Source organism: Myodes glareolus, chromosome 3 (assembly GCF_982192425.1).
Source record: "Myodes glareolus chromosome 3, mMyoGla1.1, whole genome shotgun sequence".
In the NCBI taxonomy this organism is placed as follows: Eukaryota; Metazoa; Chordata; class Mammalia; order Rodentia; family Cricetidae; genus Myodes; species Myodes glareolus.
In genome coordinates, this window is record NC_142028.1 from 75,932,229 (window position 1) to 75,953,469 (window position 21,241).

The 21,241-nt window shown below is 48.3% G+C and overlaps 2 protein-coding genes across 12 annotated transcripts in view; one reads left to right on the forward strand and one right to left on the reverse strand.

The window, feature by feature from the left end:
* The first annotated feature begins 1,496 nt into the window (after positions 1-1,496).
* Dmap1 (DNA methyltransferase 1 associated protein 1) lies at positions 1,497-10,989 on the forward strand. 3 transcript variants are annotated; one of them, XM_048450528.2, is made up of 11 exons: positions 1,497-1,599; positions 1,840-1,949; positions 2,416-2,507; positions 2,771-2,966; positions 8,863-9,021; positions 9,114-9,281; positions 9,515-9,700; positions 9,830-9,901; positions 10,180-10,252; positions 10,366-10,661; positions 10,881-10,989. In XM_048450528.2, the coding sequence occupies exons 2-11, from the start codon at positions 1,845-1,847 to the stop codon at positions 10,938-10,940; spliced, it is 1,407 nt and encodes a 468-aa protein (XP_048306485.1). In that variant the 5' UTR covers positions 1,497-1,599; positions 1,840-1,844; the 3' UTR covers positions 10,941-10,989. The 3 variants fall into 3 exon arrangements, with proteins under 3 accessions (XP_048306485.1, XP_048306484.1, XP_048306483.1); XM_048450527.2 differs by having other exon boundaries at positions 1,498-1,599; positions 1,799-1,949; XM_048450526.3 differs by having other exon boundaries at positions 1,544-1,695; positions 1,799-1,949.
* A 341-nt stretch (positions 10,990-11,330) lies between these two features.
* Eri3 (ERI1 exoribonuclease family member 3) overlaps positions 11,331-21,241 on the reverse strand; it is a 132,203-nt gene continuing 122,292 nt past the window's right edge. For all 9 annotated transcript variants that reach the window (XM_048450539.3, XM_048450540.3, XM_085698779.2 and 6 more), the window contains one exon: positions 11,331-11,864. In XM_048450539.3, coding sequence (XP_048306496.1) covers positions 11,782-11,864 — 83 coding nt within the window. In that variant the 3' untranslated portion in view covers positions 11,331-11,781. The remainder of the gene's footprint in view (positions 11,865-21,241) is intronic.

The following is a 21,241-nucleotide window of genomic DNA, read 5'->3' on the forward strand; positions in this document are numbered from 1 at the left end:
TGGCTCAGTGGTTAAGAGCACTGACTGCGCTTCCAGAGGTTATGAGTTCAATTCCCAGCAAACACGTGGAGGCTCAAAAATATCTGTAATGAGATCTGGTGCCCTCTTCTGGAGTGTGGGCATACATGGAGGCAGAATGGTGTATACATAATAAATAAATAAATCTTAAAAAATTATTTATTATGTGTGTGCAGAGTCCTCAGAGACCAGAAGGGGACATCAGATCCCATGGAACTGAAGTTACAGGCTGTCTTGAGTAGCTTGAAGTAGATGCTAGGAACCAAACCCTAGTCTTCTACAGTACCAGTAAGTGCTCTTAACCAATGAGCCAGACCCATTTCTATCTATCCTTCATCCATCTATCTATCGATCAACTTATCTATCTATCTACCTATCTATCTATTATTTCTCCAATTTCTCCATCACTTTCTCTTCTGTCTTTCTGTGTTTCATTTCTGGAGATGGAGTTAAACTTTGTAGACCAGGATCACCTGAAACTCCCTGGGTAGTCCAGGCCTCCTGCCTCCTGGTGAGGTCAAAGGCATGCAACACTATATTTAGTTTTGAACTGGGGAACTATACAATACTCCCCACCCCCAAGACAGGATTTCTCTGTGTGACCTTGGTTGTCCTGGAACTTGCTCTGTAGACCAGGCTGGCCTCGAATTCAGAGATCTACCTGCCTCTGCCTCCTAAGTGCTGGGGTTAAATGTGCACTACCACCACCCAGTTTAAAATTTCAGTATCTATGTGCTCTAAAAATTAATTTATTCCAGGTGGTGGTAGCTTACACCTTTAATCCCAGCACTCCAGTGTGAGTGTGAGGCCAGCCTGGTCTATAGAGAGAGTTGCAGGACCTGGCTGTTCTGTTTCAAAAACCAAAAAGAGAGTAAATTGACTGATAATTGTTAAGGGAGTTGAAGTGCTACTACTTAGACTCCCTTGTCAAAGCAAAACAAGGGCCTCAGGTTACTCCTAAATATTAACAAACTGAGCACATGTATGTGTGGGCTCAAGAAAAGAAGCCGGGCAGGAAGAGGGAGGCAGAGAGGTAGAGAGAGACAGACGGAGAGACAGGAAGAGACAGATGCACTTCCACTCTCTTGGAAGCTGGAGAAGTTTAACTCTGCTCTGAAAGCTTAGCACGATGACATTGCCTGGTATACAGAGGCATGTAATAAGCAGAGGCAATTACCATTATTAATCCAATAAATTAAAAAAAAATGTCTCAGACATTGTGCTAATGTTTTACATGGGTTATTGGTATTTCATTTAAGCAGATACTGTTACAATTTCATTTTGTAAATGAAGTATTTTTTGGAATAGTTGACTTTCCAATGTCTCTAAGCTTTTCTTTTCAGTCCAGGATACAACGGAGCAAGATAGGAGGTAAATGTTTCAGAAACAAGCAACGCACGAATTCAGCACTCAGTGCGCCCAGAGGCTTTCACACTGGGTTGCCAGCCGGCTCCTTTTGTTCAAGCACAGACCGGAAGTGTTTCTGACGGTCGCGTTTCTACAACGCACAGTCGGAAGTTTCTGTCCGTGGGTTCGCCGAGCGAGATAAACTGAGAAGTGGATTGCCGCTGGAGTTCCCAGGTGTGGATCCCGGGGACTGGTGAGGCAGGGAGGACGGTGCGACCGTCAGGGACTCCCGCGCGGGGAGGCGGAGAACACAGGCGGAACCTAGGCCTGGTGTGTACTTTTCTCCTCGCGGCCTGCCTCTTCACCCTGCCCCCACTTGGAGCTGCAGTGACAGGGGCCCCGCCCCCCTGACGGTCGCAAGGTCTTTCCGCAGGTACTGACCCTTGATCTCGGTGGTGCTCCCCCATCTCTCAGGCGTGATGGCTACGGGCGCGGATGTACGGGACATTCTGGAACTCGGTGGTCCAGAGGGAGATGCAGCTTCTGGGACCATCAGCAAGAAGGATATCATCAACCCGGACAAGGTAGCCGGGGCACTTGAGAGCGCTGAGTGGGGGTGAAGGGGTGGGCGGAGGAATGGGAAGGGGTGACAGCAGGAGAGAGATGATGGAAGTGGTAATTCCACCATCATCAAATGCACGATGGAAGAAGCGCTATCTTGGAACGAAAAGCATGCCGTCCTCAATATGATGCAGGAGATAGGACTTTGGGAGGTGGTGGGGACCAAGAGAGTCGGAAACCTCCAAGGGATGAGAAGACCAAGAGAGTGTGACACTTGTAAGTTGTTGGGAATGGAGACCAAGACATCATGACTGTCTTGAGGTGAGGGAAGGATGGATGAGTCTGGAGAGGGGTGTCTTGCTCAGACAGGGTACTGATACTCCTGTGCGTGGGTTACTATGACTTTAGTTCAGCATTGGTTTCTTCGGAGATTGTGCTGGGTGAGGGTAGGTCTAGGGCATCGTTTCTCCCCTGTGGTTTTTTCTCCAGAAAAAGTCCAAGAAATCCTCGGAGACGCTGACTTTCAAGAGGCCTGAGGGCATGCATCGGGAGGTCTATGCTTTGCTTTACTCTGATAAGAAGCAAGTATTGGGATTCCAAGTCCCCTGTGCATGACCCTAGCCCACATGGCACGTCCCTACTTCATGTCCCTATTTCCCGGTCGACTCTTTCTGGCCTTTCCCCAGCTCTCACTCATTCCAAACCAGGGCTCCTCCTGCAGGGCAGCTCAGTGTCTTGCTCCAGGACATGACTTCCTTATTCAGGGGCTGTTGGAACTTCTTGGGCTTAGTGATTCTTCACACACCTGATTCTAACCTTTCACCTACGTACCCTCCACTGCCAGGGATGCACCCCCACTATTGCCCAGTGACACTGGTCAGGGGTATCGCACAGTGAAGGCTAAATTGGGATCCAAGAAGGTTCGGCCTTGGAAGTGGATGCCATTTACCAACCCAGCTCGAAAGGATGGCGCTATGTTTTTCCACTGGCGAAGAGCAGCAGAGGAGGGCAAAGATTACCCTTTTGCCAGGTTCAATAAGGTGAGCTGCTAACACACACAAACCAAGCCCGTCTGAGCCACTTGCATGAGTTTTCCAGTCTCCCAGGGTTGGCTCTCCAACGTGCTCAGTCCTATCCATGGTTCCCCACTCAGTCCTAGGTCAGGTGCTGTGGACTCTTCTGCCCATTGGATTTTTTCCTTCTCCGGATCTGCTGTGGATCTCAGCAGCTTCCCTGGGCCTTTCAAATGTTGCTCCTCTTCAGACTGTGCCCTAGGTGTTTTGCTCCGATGTATGTCTTCTGTGTTGTTCTCTTTTAGCCTGTAATGTCAGTTACTCTTCACAAGCTGATGGCCCCCTCCCAGAAGCTCTGATTTACCAGCATCCCTTTCTGAGTGTCCCACAGGTCGCTCACATCAGCACTAGTAATCCTTCCTGTATTCCTACCCAGTAAGAGGCACCATCTCCACAGTCGCCTGTATGATAAACCTGAGGTTCATCCTGGGCTCAGCCTTTTCTCATAGCTGTGAATAACAGGAGAAAGGAGGAGGGAGGAGGATGGTACACATGCACAGAAATCAGTGGGATTTTTTCAGATAAGCACTGCCAATATGATAGAACTGGAATTTGAATGGACAAGAAATGAGATAAACGGTGCAGTTATAGGTGAGGGAGAGGTCTACTTTTTATTTATTTATTTGCCGATTTATTTATTTATTTATGTGTGTGCACATGCCAGCCTATGGAAGCTTTTTCCCTGCTTTAACCACATGGGCCCAAGGGATCAAATACAGGTTATCTGGTCTTCTGAGCCACCTTGCCAGCCCCAAGTCCTACCTTAGACAGGCTGGTCAGGGAGGTCCTCTCTGGAAGGGTGGCATTTGAACTAGGCCTCATGATATGTCTCATCTGCTAATTCTGTTTCTATTACCAGTCACACCTCTGCTGTGCCCTTCATCCTTTATGCTAGCACCGTAAACCAAGAGCAGTTATTTTTTTGGCCTAGATTATTGAGTCTTATTGAAAGTGGGGCCTTTTCCAGTCTCACCCAGCCACTGAGAGGAAGGGTTAGAGTAGGCTAGGATTGGATAGCCCATGGCTAAAGCACTGTACAGTGTGGTTCAGAACAGTCTAGAATTAGAGCTTAAAACCACAAGGGGCTCAAACTCAGACTCATCTCAGCCCAGTGTATCTCACTGTACCTGGTCCCCCTCCTAGGTGGCTTATAGGCTTTCTCAGACTGAGCACAGTTAAGCGTGACTCAATAACTCCACTCCAAATCAGTTTCCTCCATCCCAGCATCATTCTTAGGACCCTCAGGCTAGAGACACAGGTTGGTGCAGCTCGGTGAAAAGGAGGTCTCTGAGGAAGGGCTGGATGAGAAAGACTGCTGTGAAGGCAAAAGTGTTCTCAGTCTTTACTGTTTCAGCATGTGAAGCCTAGCCATTGAGAATAACAAGAAATCAAAGTGTCTGTCCTTAAAAACTTCATGCTGTTGAGAGGTAGAGGAAGATGAGGACAATTCCAGTCTGGTAGGAGATGAGCTGTTGGGAGGGCTGGAAGGTTATGGGAGTTTTCTTGATGATGTCACTAGGTGGTGCAGTGATTTTTTTTTTCTCCCTTCATGCACATAGAACATGATGAGGTAAAAAAAAAAATCACAGGAATGTAAGGGTCCAGAGGCTTCTGCATCTAGGCCTATGGGACCCAGTGGTGGAAGAAGAGAACAGACCCCCAAATGTTGTCCTCTGACCTCCAAATATTCTCATCCCCACACACCTGAAAACAAAAATATAATTTAAAAATGAAAAAAAAAGAAAAAAATGAAATGTAATTTAATTTGTAAATTAAAAATGTAATTTAAAATGAAAAAAAAAAGGCAGTGGTGGTGCATGCCTTTAACCCCAGCACTTGGGAGGCAGGGGTAGGAGGGTCTCTGAATTCAAGGCCAGCCTGGTCTGGTCTACAAAGCAAGTTTCAGGACAGCCAAGGCTCTTACACAGAGATATCCTTTCTCAAAACACTAATTAAGGGGCTGGAGAGATGACTCAGTGGTTAAGAGCCAGAGGACCCAGGTTCAATACTCAGCACCCACATGGCAGCTAACAACTGTCTGTAATGCCAGTTCCAGAAAACCTGACATCTATAGCAAAACACCAGTGCACATAAAATAAATAATTAAAAAACACCAATATATAAAAGATATTTTAAAGGTTCCTGCATATTGGATGCTCTGGCAATTCCCACACTGCTAAAGCTTTATGTGGGGTGATGTAGGGGAGGTATGGCGCAATTGGTCAACGGTGACCATGCCAGGCGGCCCTTGGCAAGGAGGCCTAAGAACTTGGCCTTTGCCCTCATGTCTCTGAGGAGCCACCACGGATTTTAAGAGATGTGTCAGGATTGAATGAGTTTGGGACAGGTCTGGGTGATGACAAGGTAGAGAATGAAATCAGAGTTCAGTGGATTCATGCTCTTTCTCTCCCGTGGCTCCTCTGAAGGGTCTCTCTCCCAGCGACTTTCCCTGCACTCACGCTCAGGCCGGGATCCAGGAGTCACTGATGTGCCATCCTCCTTGGTCTTAACTTCTTGTTACTTGGGCCTGCAGCCTGTGCACTTCTCTGCTTTAGTTTGGGCTCACGGCTTTCGCCCCCCATCACTGCCGGAGCCGGCTTCAGTCTCCTACTCTTCTTTTAGCCCAGTGTCTTCTCTGTTGCCAAATGGTCTTAGATACAAGAAACAGGACCTTCTGAAAAAATTATTTTATATGTATGAGTGTTTTACCTGCATGTGTCTGTACACCATATGGGTGCAGTGCCCATGGAGGCCAGAAGAGGGAGTCGGATCCACAGGAACTGGAATTATAAATAATCATGAGTCACCTTGTGGGCGCTGGGCATGGAACCCAAGTCTAGAATGTTAGGACTTTTGATCTCTTTCAGCCTAGCTATATTGGATCTTGTCACCCTCCAGGTGGAGTTGAGGCTCCCAGAAGGGTGCACACCCTGTAGCAGCTGGTTCTGCTGCCGCATCAGACTCCTCAGCTCAGCCAGTTTCCCAGCCAGGTTCCTGAAGGCAGGCCCACACATAGGGGTGTTTGTTTGTTTGTTTGAACTCATGTTGTACTTGTGTTGTCCCCTGTTCTCCCTCACTAGTTCACTTTTTTTTTAACCTGAAGATTTAACCTGGTATGGTGGTGCACACTTGTAATCCCAGCACTTGGGAGGTGGAGGCAGGAGGATCAGGAGTTCAATGTTATCCTCAGGTACAAACTGAATTCAGGGCCAGCCTGGGCTACAAAAAAACAAACACTAAACACTGCACAGAGCTGGAGAGACCACTCAGTGATTAGGAGTATTTACTGCTCTTCCAGAGGACTGGAGTTTGGTTCCCAGGACCCAGAGTGGCTCATGGCCACCTCAAACTGCAGCTTCTTCTGAACATCCAGTGCTTTCTTCTGATTTCCACAGGCACCCTCCCCCACTCCACAGACACATAAAAACAACAGCAAAGTAAATAAATAAAAAGAGTAGGCCTGGCTGGGCGGTGGTGGCGCAAGCATTTAATCCCAGCACTTGGGAGACGGGTAGGCAGATCTCTGTGAGTTTGAAGCCAGCCTGGTGTATATAGTGAGAACCAGGACAGCCAGGGCTACACAGAGGAACCCTGTCTAAAAAACAGACAAACAAAACAAAGGACAAGGCTTGACTTACCTTTGCTCTGAGCAGCTCTGTGCCCAGCTGTACCCAGGGTCACTTGTTTATATTTATCATCAGGTATACCACATAGTACCCAAATTGTTTTTCTATTCTATTCCCCTCCAGTTGTATTGCTGGCTTTGAGAGGTGTCCCCTGTGAGCACTGTGTCCCCAACATAGGCTTAGCAGGCTCATAAGTATTTGTTAAATGAATGAGATGATTTGTCTTTTTGAACTATTTGAGAGTGAGATTGACCAGAAGTTCCAGGCATTTTAGAACCAAATGGAATTATCTGGTTGTGATGGCGCACACCTTTAATCCCAGTACTTGGGAGGCAGAGCAGGTGACTCTCTGAGCTCAAGACCAGCCTGGTCTACACAGTGAGCCTGTCACACATACACACACAAATTAGTTTACTAGATGGGATATACATCCAAGCCTGGGAAACCAGATAAATTCTTTAGAGATGATGCCTGTACCATCAAAAGGATGACAATGTTCTGTTGATAGAAGGAATATAGAGTTAAGAATAAAGTCGAGGGAAAGAGCCTGGTATGTGCCGGAGATTTAGGTCCTCAAGGACTAGTGACTACGGGAGGCTGGGTTACCGAGATACATAGTCTTTAATGTGCAGTGGCTCTTCACTGGTCCTCCCGTGTGCTGAGCCCTAACAGTAAGAGATGAACTGGCTCTTGACTTTGTGAGTTATCCAAAGGGCACTTTATCTTAGAGGTTAATGGACACATGATGTGTTTGAGAACAGTATCTTTCCTAGGAACTGGAAAAGTCTCTATTTGTAACCCAACAGAGACTAGAGAGCTACTAGAATTTTAAGGTAACACAAGTTCATATTTATGTTACATTTATGCGCACACAGTTGACATAGTGCTTTCATGTTTCCATTCTTTTTGTTGTTGTTTTTTGGGACAGGGTTTATCTGTGTAGCTTTGGAGCCTGTCCTGGAACTCGCCCTGTAGACCAGGTTGGCTTTAAATTCACAGAGATCCGCCTGCCTCTTCCCCCCCGAGTGCTGGGATTAAAGGTGTGTGCCACCACCGCCTGGCCTGTTTCTATTCTTACTGTAGGTCAGTTGTGACAAGCCACACGGGTTGGCCCTATAAGTAGCATGGTGCAGGTCACATCTTATTTGCAGATGGAGAATTGATTGGAAGAGAACTGAAGGGAAGCCCAAGTAGGAAGGTGGCTTTGCTTCTCTGATGCAGGCCAGTGATGGTGCTGAGCTAGCCTAACTGGGCTATGGCCATGGAGATGGAGGGGGACTCTGGAGGTGAAGCCACAGATTGAGCAAAAAGTAGGAATTAAAAGATACTTTCCATTGCCAGGTGTGGTGGTGCATGCCTGCAATCCACTACTGGGGAGACTGAGGCTGGAGGACTGTTGTGAGCTGGAGCCAATCTGTCCTCCACAGAGAGTACTGGCCAGCCAAGACTACTTCCCAAGGCTGTGTCAACACAAAACAGAAACATAGACCATCACCAATCAACAGCACACCCAGGGTTCTGGTGCTGGCTGTTGGTATAGTGGTTGAGGTCTGGACTGGAGATGTTTGAAGAGGGAGGACTGCAGTATTGAGCATGTTAAGGTGGGACATGTGTGACCTCTGGTAGGAAGTGTCCAAGAGCAGCAGGAAAGAGCCTGGTTTATTTTTGAATTCAAAAGAAACTTTCTGATATAGCCCATCACTGACTCCTTCCTTGTTTTTGATCTATAGACCCAGCTTATGGTGATGCTGGTATATCTGAGAGAGAGATCTGGGGAAGGAGGAGGAATATGGGCCAGGAGAGGAAGGGGCATTGGCAGTAGGATTTCCTGGAGATGCCCAACTTTGAAGTGTTCTGGGATTGGCAAGTCCCACTGTTACCACTGGGTGGCAGTAGTGCTTTATACAAGTGGTGCATAGCCTAGGGGCGCTGGGCCTTTCTGTCTGATGAGTGTTTGACTCCACAATTGACCCTTGAGTGCCACAGAAGTGCTTACAAGTCAGGCAGGAGCATGTGATCCATTCCCAAAGATGTTAAGTTGTCCTGGAGTGAACCAGGTAGGCCACTGACCCAGAGCCTTCTAGGGAGGGGCCCCTGGCCAATCAGACTGGGTCTTTCCTCCCTACAGGCTGCCTCTACACAGGGGTTGGTAATAAACAAGAAGGGGTGTGGTCACATGGCCAGCCTGCTTGGACATATGACAAAGGAATGAGGTCCCTATGTCTTTGTGCTAGTAGACGGTGCAGGTGCCCGTGTACTCAGAGCAGGAGTACCAACTCTACCTTCACGACGACGCATGGACTAAGGCAGAGACTGACCACCTTTTCGACCTCAGCCGCCGATTTGATCTGCGCTTTGTAGTTATTCATGATCGGTATGACCACCAGCAGTTCAAGGTGAGCTGGTGTGCATTTGCCAAGTGCCCAGCCCTCCTGCCATCCCTTCCACGTGCTCCTCAGTGTTCATCCCTATGTGTTCTGATTCTCAGAAACGTTCTGTAGAGGATTTGAAAGAGAGGTACTACCATATTTGTGCCAAACTTGCCAATGTCAGGGCTGTGCCGGGCACAGACCTCAAAATACCAGTATTTGATGCTGGGCATGAGAGACGGCGGAAGGAACAGTTGGAGCGGCTTTATAACCGGACCCCAGAACAGGTTCATGACCTTTCCCCGTACCTGAAACCCTTTGCCTTCCTACCCTCCGTGGCCTCAACTCTCACCTCTAGGCTCCTCCACCTTCAGCCCATTCCCATGGTTCCCCTGTTCTTCCCTCCCTGCAGTTTCCTTACCTCTGGTTCCCTCATAGATAACCTAGTGTCCTTCAGCTCCCTGGCTACCCTGCTTCCACACAGCCGCCATACATGCCAAAGCATTTCTTGGTTTTGCAGGTGGCAGAGGAAGAGTACCTGCTACAGGAGCTTCGTAAGATTGAGGCCAGGAAAAAAGAGCGGGAAAAACGCAGCCAAGACCTGCAGAAGCTGATTACAGCAGCAGACACCACCGCAGAGCAGCGGCGCACAGAACGCAAGGCCCCCAAGAAAAAGCTACCCCAGAAGAAGGAGGCTGAGAAGCCGGTATGGAGGCTGACTTCCATATGGAGGTTATCTGGCACAGCTTCAAGTGGGCATTCTGAGAGTACCTTGAGTCAGTGGGTCCCTGGGCCACTCCCTGTGACACCTTAGGCTCTCTAACTCTTCCCCCAGGCTGTTCCTGAGACTGCAGGCATCAAGTTTCCAGATTTTAAGTCGGCAGGTGTCACACTGCGGAGCCAGCGCGTGAGTTACCTCCTTCGGTGTTTCCGCCCTGGGCTCCCAATGGCCTCAGTGCTACAGCTGCCAAGGCTAAAGCAATAGGAGAGGGGGCTGTGAAGAGGTGGCCTCGCCGTAATCTCATGGCATGGCCAGGCCAAGGTTGCCTTTATTAGTCTCCACTTCTCAGCTTGTTCCGTTTTAGCCATAGCTACTTGAAGAGGTTACCCATGAGCCTCACTGGTGAACCCCCTTCTCCCTAAGCCTCATCAAGGGGTGTGGGACTTAGCTGACTGTCATTGCAGATGAAGCTGCCCAGCTCTGTGGGTCAGAAGAAGATCAAGGCGCTGGAACAGATGCTGCTGGAGCTTGGAGTGGGTGAGTGACTCCGAACCTCATGGGATAGCTAGCTCCCTCTCCCGGGGGCTGTGCAAGGAGGGCAGTTCATACTGCAAGCCTTCAACCACAGTTGGGCTTTGTCTTGCCTGCAGAGCTGAGCCCCACCCCCACAGAGGAGCTGGTGCATATGTTCAATGAGTTGCGGAGTGACCTGGTGTTACTGTACGAGCTCAAGCAGGCCTGTGCCAACTGTGAATACGAGCTACAGATGCTGCGGCACCGGCATGAGGCCCTGGCTCGGGCAGGAGTGCTGGGGGGCCCTGCCACACCAGCAGTGGGACCAACCCCAGCCTCTGCTGAGCCAGCGGTGTCTGAATCTGGACTTGGCCTTGACCCCACCAAGGACACCATCATTGATGTAGTGGGTGCACCCCTCACACCCAATTCGGTAAGAGCGCCTGGGCAGGCTTGGGGGAGCATGCCTTGACTGTGTAGGAGAATGCATGTATGTACAGCCTTCAGGAGAATGGTTGCCATTGTGAGGGGAGAGGCTGAGGACAGGAGTAGGTTTAGGTTAACTACTGGGCCTCTTCTCTGAGAATGACAGGCACTAAACCTTGAGTCACACCTCAGAGGCCACTAACCTCAACACTTTTTGTCTCTTCAGCGGAAACGACGGGAATCGGCCTCCAGCTCTTCTTCTGTGAAGAAAGCCAAGAAACCATGAAGGGGCCACTAGGGTTGGGGGTATGGTGTAAACAGAGCTGTTACACTGACTGGCTGATTCTATTTCCTTACCTCATATCCTTGGCTGTGGTGACAGGCTGATAGACTGATCACTACAATCAGTTCCTAAACGCTTGCTTGCAATGCCCACATTCAGGCCCTTCACCATTTTTCTGTTGCCTAGACTCCTTACCTGGACACCTGTGTTTGTATTTAGACGGCCTTACACAGCAGGGGACTCAGATAGCAGCAGTTTTGCCAGGTCCTTTTGCCTCCTGCTCCCAGTCTATGCATCCTCAATGAAGGCATCAAAGGTACTGCAGTGTCAGCGGCTCTGAATGGAGATGAAGCCTGGAGCCTTACACACAAGGATGGCTCCTGCACACTAGGACCTTGTTTCCCCAACTTTATTCAGTGGCACGTTCACAGCAGGGATGGGGGTGGACACAAGGTGGGACCTGATCTGTCCTGGAGCCCTGGGGGCACCACACACCATGCACTATGGATGGGAGGGGGGACAGGAGGGACTCGGTGGCCCCAGCAGAAGCCTGTGTACCAGGGAGAAGGCAGTGAGTACCTGGGTTCCCCCTAGCCCAGGCCCATAATGGCAGGGGCTAATACTGGGCGGAGACTGAGGAGTGGGAGGGGGTGGGGCACAAAGTGTCTGCTCCAGAGGGGCCAAGTGGCCAAGCCCTTACCCAGGGCACAAGCCCATAGGGCAGCTGGGGGACACTCTGGGCGCAGAGCTGTGCCACTCTCCCTTTTCCCTCTGGTGAGGGAGAGGAGGATTCTGGTTTGGGCCAAGCAGCTACCCTGTCCTGCCCCATCCTGTCCTCTGCCAATCAGAAGGGCTTTGATGTCTGCTTGAAGATGAAACCTCTGTAAGCCAATGTCTTCATGATGTTGGCAATATTCTTGCAGTCATCTAGAGAGAAGAGAAGACATTTAGACAGGGTCAGACTCAGGAGCCAAGGGCTTAAGGGGGACATTGGCTCTGGTGGCAACATCTCTAGCTTTGAGTTGGGCTTGGTGATACTGGGCCTACAGGAAGCCTGGACTCAATGCTTCTCAGTCCCATAATTCATGCTGGAAATTGGCCTATCCCAGCCCCAGTGGTGATGTATGGGCGCCGTCGCAGTAAGAAAAAGGCAGAGTAAATGTGTAATTTCTCCCTTGACGGCCCCTGGCCGCTGGGCGATCCTTCTTGTTGCTGCCGCGTGGGGACAGCCTGTCCGCCACACTCCGTCTTCCCGCCACCCGCCTTGATGTCTCCATCTCATTACTGTGCGGCCATTCATCACACCCACGGCCAGGGTGACTTTGTGGCACTTGTATGTGTGTCGGGGAGACTGTGGTCCAGGCCATACTCAACCGATGACAAGACACAAGACTTGGCATGGCTGTGCCAGAATCCTGGGAAACACCTGTTCTGGATCTCTGTCTCCATGTAGCTCCAGACAGGCTGGGGAAGGCCCTGGTTCATGTGCTGTCCGCCCTACCAGACACCCACTAGTCAACCTACATCCTGCCTCTGTCCCAGGAGGCTGGCTGCTGGCCACCTTCTGGGATCTTGTGTCTGCTCAAATACCAGGTTAAATAGCCTGTATGTATCGGACCCTACCAGTTTCTCTGGTACTGGCCTCTGAAAAAAACTCCATGCTGTAAGCTAATGTGGAAGCCTAGAGGCTATAGGGACTCTTAAGGACTTGGCCAGGACAGGACTTGCTCCATTTCTAGATACACGAAGGAGCTTGACCTAAAAAAACATTGGTTCTCAAGCTCTGGGTCATGACCCCTCTGGGGTCACATATCAGATACCCTGCATATCAGATATTTACATTATAATTCATAACAGCAAAATTACTATGAAAATAACTATGAAGTAGCAACTTAATAATTTTATGGTTGGGGGTCACCACAACATGAGGAACTGTACTAAAGGGTTGCAGTGTTAGGAAGGTTGAGAACCCCTGCAACAGAGGATGTCTAGTACAGAAACCACCCATCTACCTGTTTTTGTTGTTCAGCCTCCCAGAGCAGTCCCCAGCTGTCTCCTTTGATTTCTCTCCCACCTCCGTTCCTTATCCATGGGTCATAGCTATGGCCTCAGCCACTACCCTGTCCTCATTAGATGGATGCTGTGTGCAGAAGTACCATACACTGATGGCATAATCAAATGAGGGGTGCTGGTGAGGTCAGGAGGGCTCTGAATCTTTTCCTTCCATTGAGCCTCTGTTTGCCCTCACCCAAGACTGCAGCCTAGGGGACCCCTGTACCCTCTAAGCTAAGAGTCTCATTAATCAAGGGCTGAGGGCAGGCCAATCAGATGGGATCCTGTCTCAGAAGAATTCAATATGTATATACCTGCAGTGGATGGAAGTGTGGAGGTGATACCCTATTTCCCTAGGGACTCAGGAAGCCAAGAGGGCTGATCTGCTCCGAGGCAGAATGGGGAGAAGACAGATGGGTGGGTAGTGGCGGCCATGGCAACTCCAGACATGACCCATCCCCGTGGTTTATGGGCCGGACACGCGCCCCGCTCAGCTGAGGCCCTGTCATTTGTCTCCCTTAGTGAGTACGCCAGTACTGTGGGGGTAAAGGGGAGAAGGAGGGGTTATGACAGGAGAAGCTAGGCAGCTGACGGGAAGAGGACAGAAGGGACCTGGAGAGTTAGGGTGGGGCCAGATGCCATGAGCATTGGTGAGAGTTGGGGGAACCTGGGATAGAGGCATATTCTTCCCAAACAAACCCAGCCCTGCCAGAGTACCTCAAATCTTTCCTGTCTTCAGCACTCTGGAGACCATGGCCGCTGTGCATATTAAGAATAAGTCCCCTCGTTATCTGCAATTACCCAGCGGCCACACACCTCATTTCTTCTAGCAGAAAAGAAAATTAGTTTTCTATTGACTTCATCTGGCTCCTCCCTCATTGCTGGACAAATCACTCAATCTGCCTCCCCTGGCCCAAGTAAATGTCCTAGCCTAGCCCCCCAGGCCACCAGTGAGCAAATGCTGATTTACCTGTGCTGGGAGGTGGCTGCATATCTCAGTCAGTCTTGACCTCTCCCCATGCCATGCACCCAAATCATAAGCTCTGGATGCTCCTGAAGGCCGCCCTCCCCAACCAGGACTTCTCTCCAATCCCACCACAAACTCAAATGCTCCCAACAGTTCTCTCCAGATAAACAGATAAAACACCCCAGACACTGGATATTCTCCCCAAGTTTCCTCTTCCTCCTCAGGCATCCTCAAATCAGCAAACGGCATTGTATGCAGTCCACTCAAAACTCCCGAGAGGTAAGCACCTCACCCACTGGCCAGATTTCACTAGGTATGAAACCTGCGGATTTGGTTTCCTTATGCTGTAATCCAGTGGTTCTCAACTTGTGGGTCTTGACCAATAGAAAACATATTTCTGATGGTATTAGGAAATGAGACACTGCTCAGTAGCAAAATAGCAATAAAAATAATTTTATGACTGGGGTGTCACTACAACATGAGGGACTGTATTAAAGAGTCTCAGCATTAGGAAGATTGAGGACGACTGCTAATCAATGCTTCCACTTTCCAGCAGCCAGTCACCTCTAAGTCCACATCCTGTCTTATGTCCTTTCCTCTTTAAATTCCTTCATACTTGCTGTCTCTTTTTTTTTTTTTTTCACAATGTAGCGCTGGGTGGCCTGGAACTCAAGAGATCTGTTTCTGCCTCTCAGTGCTTGGGAGTAAAGGTGTGCACTAACATGCTTGATTAGTCTACAGATACATACACATGTATTTTAACTGTGTGCATGCCTCATAGGACAACTTGTGGGAGTTAGTTCTCTCCTTCTTAGTGGGTCTTAGAGATCAAACTCAGCTCAGATGGTGACAGGCATCTCTCTCATCCTGCACGTTCCCCTTTTCTTTGAATAGTTTCTGGGGCTTAAACCTAGAGCTGTGTACATGCAAGGCAAGCACTCTACTACATAAACTCAAACTTTCTATAGATGAGGATAACCCTGACCTTGAACTCTTGGTCCTCTTGAGTGCTACAGTTACAGGTATGTGTCATCATACCTAGCTCTCAGCCTCTTTTTTTTTTAAAATATTTATTTATTTATTATGTATACAATATTCTGTCTGTGTGTATGCCTGCAGGCCAGAAGAGGGTACCAGACCTCATTACAAATGGTTGTGAGTCACCATGTGGTTGCTGGGAATTGAACTCAGGACCTTTAGAAGAGCAGGCAATGCTCTTAACCTCTGAGCCATCTCTCCAGTCCTCTCAGCCTCCTTTTTTTACTTTTTGACACAGGGCCTCATTAATTGACCAAGGGAGGCTTGAATTCACTCAGTTGCCTGGCAGTTCTTGAACCACAATCTTCCGGCTTCAGCTTCACTGTAGCTGGGACTACAGGTCAGTGTGATAAGGCCTGGCAAATCTTTAATGTAACTCAAAGTCTTGGCAAAAACTGATCCTTGCTGGGCTGGACGGTGATAGCACACACCTTTAATCCCAGCAGGCAGGAGGCAAGGGCAGGTGGATCTCTGTGAGTTCGAAGCCAGCCTGGTCTACAAGAGCTAGTTCTAGAACAGGCTCCAAAGCTACAGAGAAACCCTGTCTCGAACCCCCCCACCCCCATTAAAACAAAAACAGAAACAAAAAAAACTCTGATCCCTGCTGCTTTCTGGACTCACCCCTTTAAACTGCCCCCAGATTCCTACACTACAACCTCAAAGAGCAGCTACTATTTCTGGAAATGTCAAAGCAAGGCGTCATACAAACCCATTACAGTCTGGAATGTCCGCAAATGCTTTGTTTTTCTAGCCCAGGCTCCTCCACTAGGGGTGGTAACAGTCACAGCACCACAGTTAACACTGAACAAGGTGCAACCTCCTGCATCTTGGCCTAGCTCCCCCCCCCCCCCCCCCCCAGACAGGGTTTCTCTGTAGCTTTGGAGCCTGTCCTGGAACAGCTCTTGTAGACCAGGCTGGCCTTGAACTCACAGAGATTCGCCTGCTTCTGCCTTCTGAGTGCTGGGATTAAAGGTGTGTGCCACCACCGCTCAGCTTTGCCTAGCTTCTTTATGTGGTATGCAGGTGTGCTGGTGAGCTGATGACCCAATGGTGATTGTGTATGACTCAGATGGCAGACTGGCTGATACACATGATGAAACTAATGTCCTTCACTATGTAGACTCACTTATGGTCCTATTTATGGCAGATCCTGAGGTCTAATTGTGGTGACTATTATGGAGACTCAAAGCGATGAGGAAAAACTGCCCCCGGTCACCATCCACATTGGCTGTTACAGACTGCAAAGCCAGGGTTCTTCCCCCAACTTGTAAAGTTTCTTTGTTGTTGTTCCATGTATATAGGGGTGTATTCAGAGGATAACTTGTGGGGTCATTTCTCTCTTTGCACCATGTGGGTTCCTGGGAATAGGGAAGGGAGAGATAGACTTGAAGCTCTGAGACCATTTGGGGTAGCTGGCAGCTCTGCCTTTTCAGCACCTCTTGCAGAGCTAATCAGGCCAGTTCAAGGGTGCCATGACACGGGATGATAGGGCACTGTTGTGTCCATAATGGAGGCCTTTAAGCATATGTCTTTACTTTTTAAGTTCTAGAAAGCTAGCGACATCAGCTTGAGAACTTTTTTTTAAAGGGAAATTCATATTCTTAGAGTTAGAAATATTTTTATGTTGACAAGACGAGAATGGAAGAGTAACAGCTATACAAATCCTTGGAAGGGTGGGTAGGGGAAACACCTAGCAAGGAAGGCTAAGTCTGTTAGATGTCCCCAAAGTCATTAGAGCTGCTTAGTAAAGCAGCTGCTACTGAGATGGCACTGCATGCTTGTTGGTTACACTGGTGTGGGAACTCAAGAGTAGAGGACAGGAAATTGGAACAGGCCAGAAAGTCTACCAAGGGTTTCATTCATGTGCTCACTTTGTCTAGCGAGTGCCGATCCATTCTGTGTGCCCTGTAAGAGGTGTAATGCTATGAACAAAGGTGGCATAGAAAAGCTACCTGCTTCTTTCTGATGCTCAGGAGTGGATTCCTGGTAGAACAAAGGTTGGAGGGAGCTGATCTAGAACATTAGGATTAAGGTGAAGAATCAATACAGACACACAACTGGAGTGATCTGTGGAGTGTCAGCATGGGTCTCACCAAGTGAATGGGGTGGCTGACAAGACACGACTGGAGCTGGTCAAATCCAAGGTGACCAACTAGAGGTGACCTTGAGGAACCCAAATGCCAACTTGTGTTCAAGAATCTGATTCTGGCGGCACTGTGGAGGCACAAATACATTTAAGGAGCAGAATGACAAGACCAGACCTGGGTTTCAGAGTTGTCAATCTAAGACGTGAGAACAGGACTAAGGCAGAATCATCAGTGAAGAGACTAAAGTACAGCTCGCGCCTGAGACCAGCCTAGAACTAGGCTTGGAGTGGTGGAGGGTTGCTGACAGTGTGGAGAAAAGACTGGAGGCAAGGGAGATTTTAATAAATGAAAGTTTGGGTCAGTGAGATGACTCAGTGGGTAACCGAGCAAGCCTGACTACCTGAGTTTGAGCCCTGGAACTCGCGGAGGAGGAGGAAACCGACTTCCCCCAGTTGTCCTCTTGCTTCCATCTTCCTGTGTGCAAATGTGTGCGCACACAAATAGAGTTCCTGCTTAAAAGAGATAAGCTTTTACGGGAAGACTGGCAGAGAAATGAGTTTAGGATTTCAGTGCCACTCACTGTGTAAGAAATCTTAGAGAAGGTGCAATTTGGGACAATAATGAGTTTAGGTTTGGACGAAATAAGTAGTAGGATTTTTTGTGGGTGATTTAAAATTATAAGGAATTTTATTAGGATTTCAAGGTTTAGTGTCTGGTTTGAGAAGCATTTCTCTATCCCACTGTTAAAAAACAAAGGGCTGGCTGGGCAGTGGTGGCACACGCCTTTGATCCTAGCATTCGGGGAGACAGAGGCAGGTGGATCTCTGTGAGTTCAAGGCCAGCCTGGTCTGGAATGAGTTCTAGCACAGGTACCAAAGCTACAAAGAAACCCTGTCTCGAAAAAATCAAAACAAACAAACAAAAAACCAAAAAGGGCTAAGGAGATGCCTCAGTTGATCATCCTGGCTACGGACATAAAAGCCAGGCATGCCAGTATATGCCTGCAATTCCAACAAGAGAGAAGTGATGGAGGGGCCTTGGGGCTTTGCTGGCCAGCCAGTCTAGCTGAATTGGTAAAGTTCAGAGTTTGGTGAGAGACCTTCTCTCAGACAGTAATGGAGAATGACTGATGCACCCAATATCAAGCTCACACATCTACACCCCTCAACCCACAAAACAAAGGCACCCATATTTTCAGCTATATTTTATTTTATTACTATCATTATTACTTGTTTTTTAAAGATTTATTTTTATTTTATGTGTATGGACATTTGCCTTCATGTATGGCTGTGTAGCACATGCATGCAGTGTCTGTGGAGGCCAGAGGATTCTCCTGGAACTGGAGTTACAGTTATGGGTGCTGGGAACTGAACCCAGGTCCTTTGGAAGAGCAGCCAGGGCTTTTTAATAGCTGAGCCATCTCTCCAGCCCATTATCGCTTTTGGTTTTTGTTTTTTTGTTTTGTTTTGTTTTGTTTTTGTTTTTTGAGCAGGGTCTCACTATGTAGACCAGGCTGGCCTTGTTCTTATAGAGATCCACCTGTGTCTACCCTCTGAGTGCTGGATTAAAGGCTGCATCATCACCCCGCTTTAGCTATACTTTCTATTTATGTTTAATTTGTCTGGAATTTTATTTTGTGTGTGATAGGCAATAGCTCCAACTTTATTCTTTTCCTGATGTAGAACACATTGCCCTATCAACAAGGACTAAACTGTCCTCTCTTTCTGTGCCCTTCTAAAATGACCACTCTATCCTATCTGCATAGTATTGGAACCAGTAAAGAGAATAAACATAAACTGACCAAAGGGTAAATCAAACTGGAGAATCAGGGTGGGAACCCGCTGACATTAACGAGGCTAAGAGGTAGTGTGGTCAAAGGAGCACGTAGACAGATGCCAAGGCCAGCACTGGAGCCTCAGCCGCCTGTCTTCACCTTGTCTGCTGAGGGGTGAGGCCTGAGCCTGTGCAGCAGAGGTCAGCAAAGCCGAGGCACAGGGATGGGCAGGGAGGAACTTGCAAGGAATAGGACCTGTGTGTGGCAAGAGATCACGAGAAGAGCTATGAGCATTCACATTCTAGATTCTCACTGACCTTGGGCCAACCAACATCTACCTGGACATCCAGCAGCAATAATGTTCTGAGCAAAAGCGCTGTGGGTTAACCCCAGGCCGGTATCAAAGGACTGCCAGACTAATGTTGTCCCAGCTCGACATGGGACATGCACTGAACACTACTTGTCTTCTCAAGTTGAAATTTGACTGCCCTTCTACATGTTGAGACAGGGTTTCTCTATGTAGTCTTAGCTGTCCTGGAACTCTCCATGTAGACCATGCTGGCCTTGAATTCACAGCAACCCTCCTGCCTTGGCTCCTGAGTGTTGATGTTAAAGGCATGCACCACTATGCCTGTCAGCTCTACGTTGTTTTTTTTTAATATTTATTTATTATGTATACAATATTCTGTCTATGTGTATGCCTGCATGCCAGAAGAGGGCACCAGACCCCATTACAGATGGTTGTGAGCCATCATGTGGTTGCTGGGAATTGAACTCAGGACCTTTGGAAGAGCAGGCAATGCTCTTAACCTCTGAGCCATCTCTCCAGCCCCCCAGCTCTACGTTTTTATTCACTAGGTTTGGCAATTCTATGATGGGGCCAGCAGAGCATTCAGTGCCCTAAGTAGCTCTAGTAGCTAAGGCAGTGAATTTAGAATTTAAACAGTAGAGAACCCTATCTAGTCTCAGACTCTAAATCTGGTCCAAAATGAGCTACTTAATAACTAAACTTAAGCAAGCTCCCAAATTTTAACTTTTCTGTGTTTTTGGTTTCTTGTCTAAAATGGGAAGAATAATTATAGCAACTACTTCTCTTAAAAGATTATTTTTATCTTTTAAGATGTAATGAATTATCTGTGAAGTGTTCACAATAGTGTCTGTGTTAAGTTATTAGTTACTCTAATTCCTAATATTGTTAATTCAAAAATGAATATCCTGACACTCATTCTCTATCCCTTGGACCAGCCTTGGCCTACAGTCTCCTGTGCCCCGCCCCTATTCATGGCCACCTTGGCCAGCACGACACTCTTCTAGACATATATTTGCTCTCCTCCCACTCAGCACTCTCACAGCTTCCAACTCTCCCCTAGATAGGGTCCTTATGGCCTCGACTCTAAAGTGACCCCTTCTTTCAGCCCCTCCCTGTATCACCCTCTACCCCACAGAGGTGCCACAGGGCTGATGGTGAAGGATGATGGTGGTTCTACAATAAGGGGAAAAGGCAATTTCATCTTGATTAGCAGGCGATTTCTCTCTCTGTAATAAGCGTGCTCCAAATAATTAGCGTGTTTTACGTAATAATGAAATTACAGAAATGCAGTCCACTTATTCAAACAACTCACCATTACCATATTTTTAAATATTAGACTTAATTAGAGTTTATCACTTCAGAGAAGTATGCGGACCGAAGATGTTTTTAAAAAAATCCTCATAAAGTGTTTATTAAGCGCTGGTAAAGCTAGGATAATGATGTGTTTGGAAATTAAGGCAATCAAACACTTACCGCCGCTCCTGGAGGCCGGGCATGGAAATGAGGCCATTACACGCCCATTACCCGCCAGCTCACAGCCACTGGGGGGTGGGGGGGGGGAGAATGTGCCTGGCCGAGAGGGCATGGTGCCCGGAAATGCCTCTGCCAACCTCCCAGAGATAGAAATGCCTGACCAGTAAGCACAGATCAGCTACTGCCACTTACACTGAGTTTGGTTGTCACAAGCCCAACTCAGACTTGGCCAAGCAAATGACTGGATTGATCCCAAATGCCAAAGAAGACAACTATGATCTGACCAACTCTGATCCAGATTCCCAGGCCTGGCAGGACATATCAACTCATTCAAACCCAATGCAGAATGGGGATAGAAGCCAGGTCAAGCAGCCAGAGAGGTCAGTGAGAGAAGGAGGAGCTGGATCTCATTTGCTGGCAGTGGTCTCTGTGAGAAAGCGGCAGGCCTAGACCAAGGATCACTTCCAAGTCTAGGCCACACAAGAAGGGGTCACTAGAGGTGCGAGAAAGCTGATGAACTGGGTTTGTACCTAAAGAAGACCTGAAACCAGAGCCCGGGTTGGGGAAAGCAAGTGCAAGGATGGTAGAGAGTGGGGCTGTAGG

What these genes read in the sequence shown, in the direction of transcription:
- Dmap1 (XM_048450528.2), top strand. Translation starts at nt 1,845, where the DNA reads ATGGCTACGGGCGCGGATGTACGGGACATTCTGGAACTCGGTGGTCCA. An exon ending in ATATCATCAACCCGGACAAG is followed by an intron (nt 1,950 to 2,415) that starts GTAGCCGGGGCA and finishes TTTTTTCTCCAG; the next exon opens with AAAAAGTCCAAGAAATCCTC. An exon ending in AGAAGGAGGCTGAGAAGCCG is followed by an intron (nt 9,701 to 9,829) that starts GTATGGAGGCTG and finishes CTCTTCCCCCAG; the next exon opens with GCTGTTCCTGAGACTGCAGG.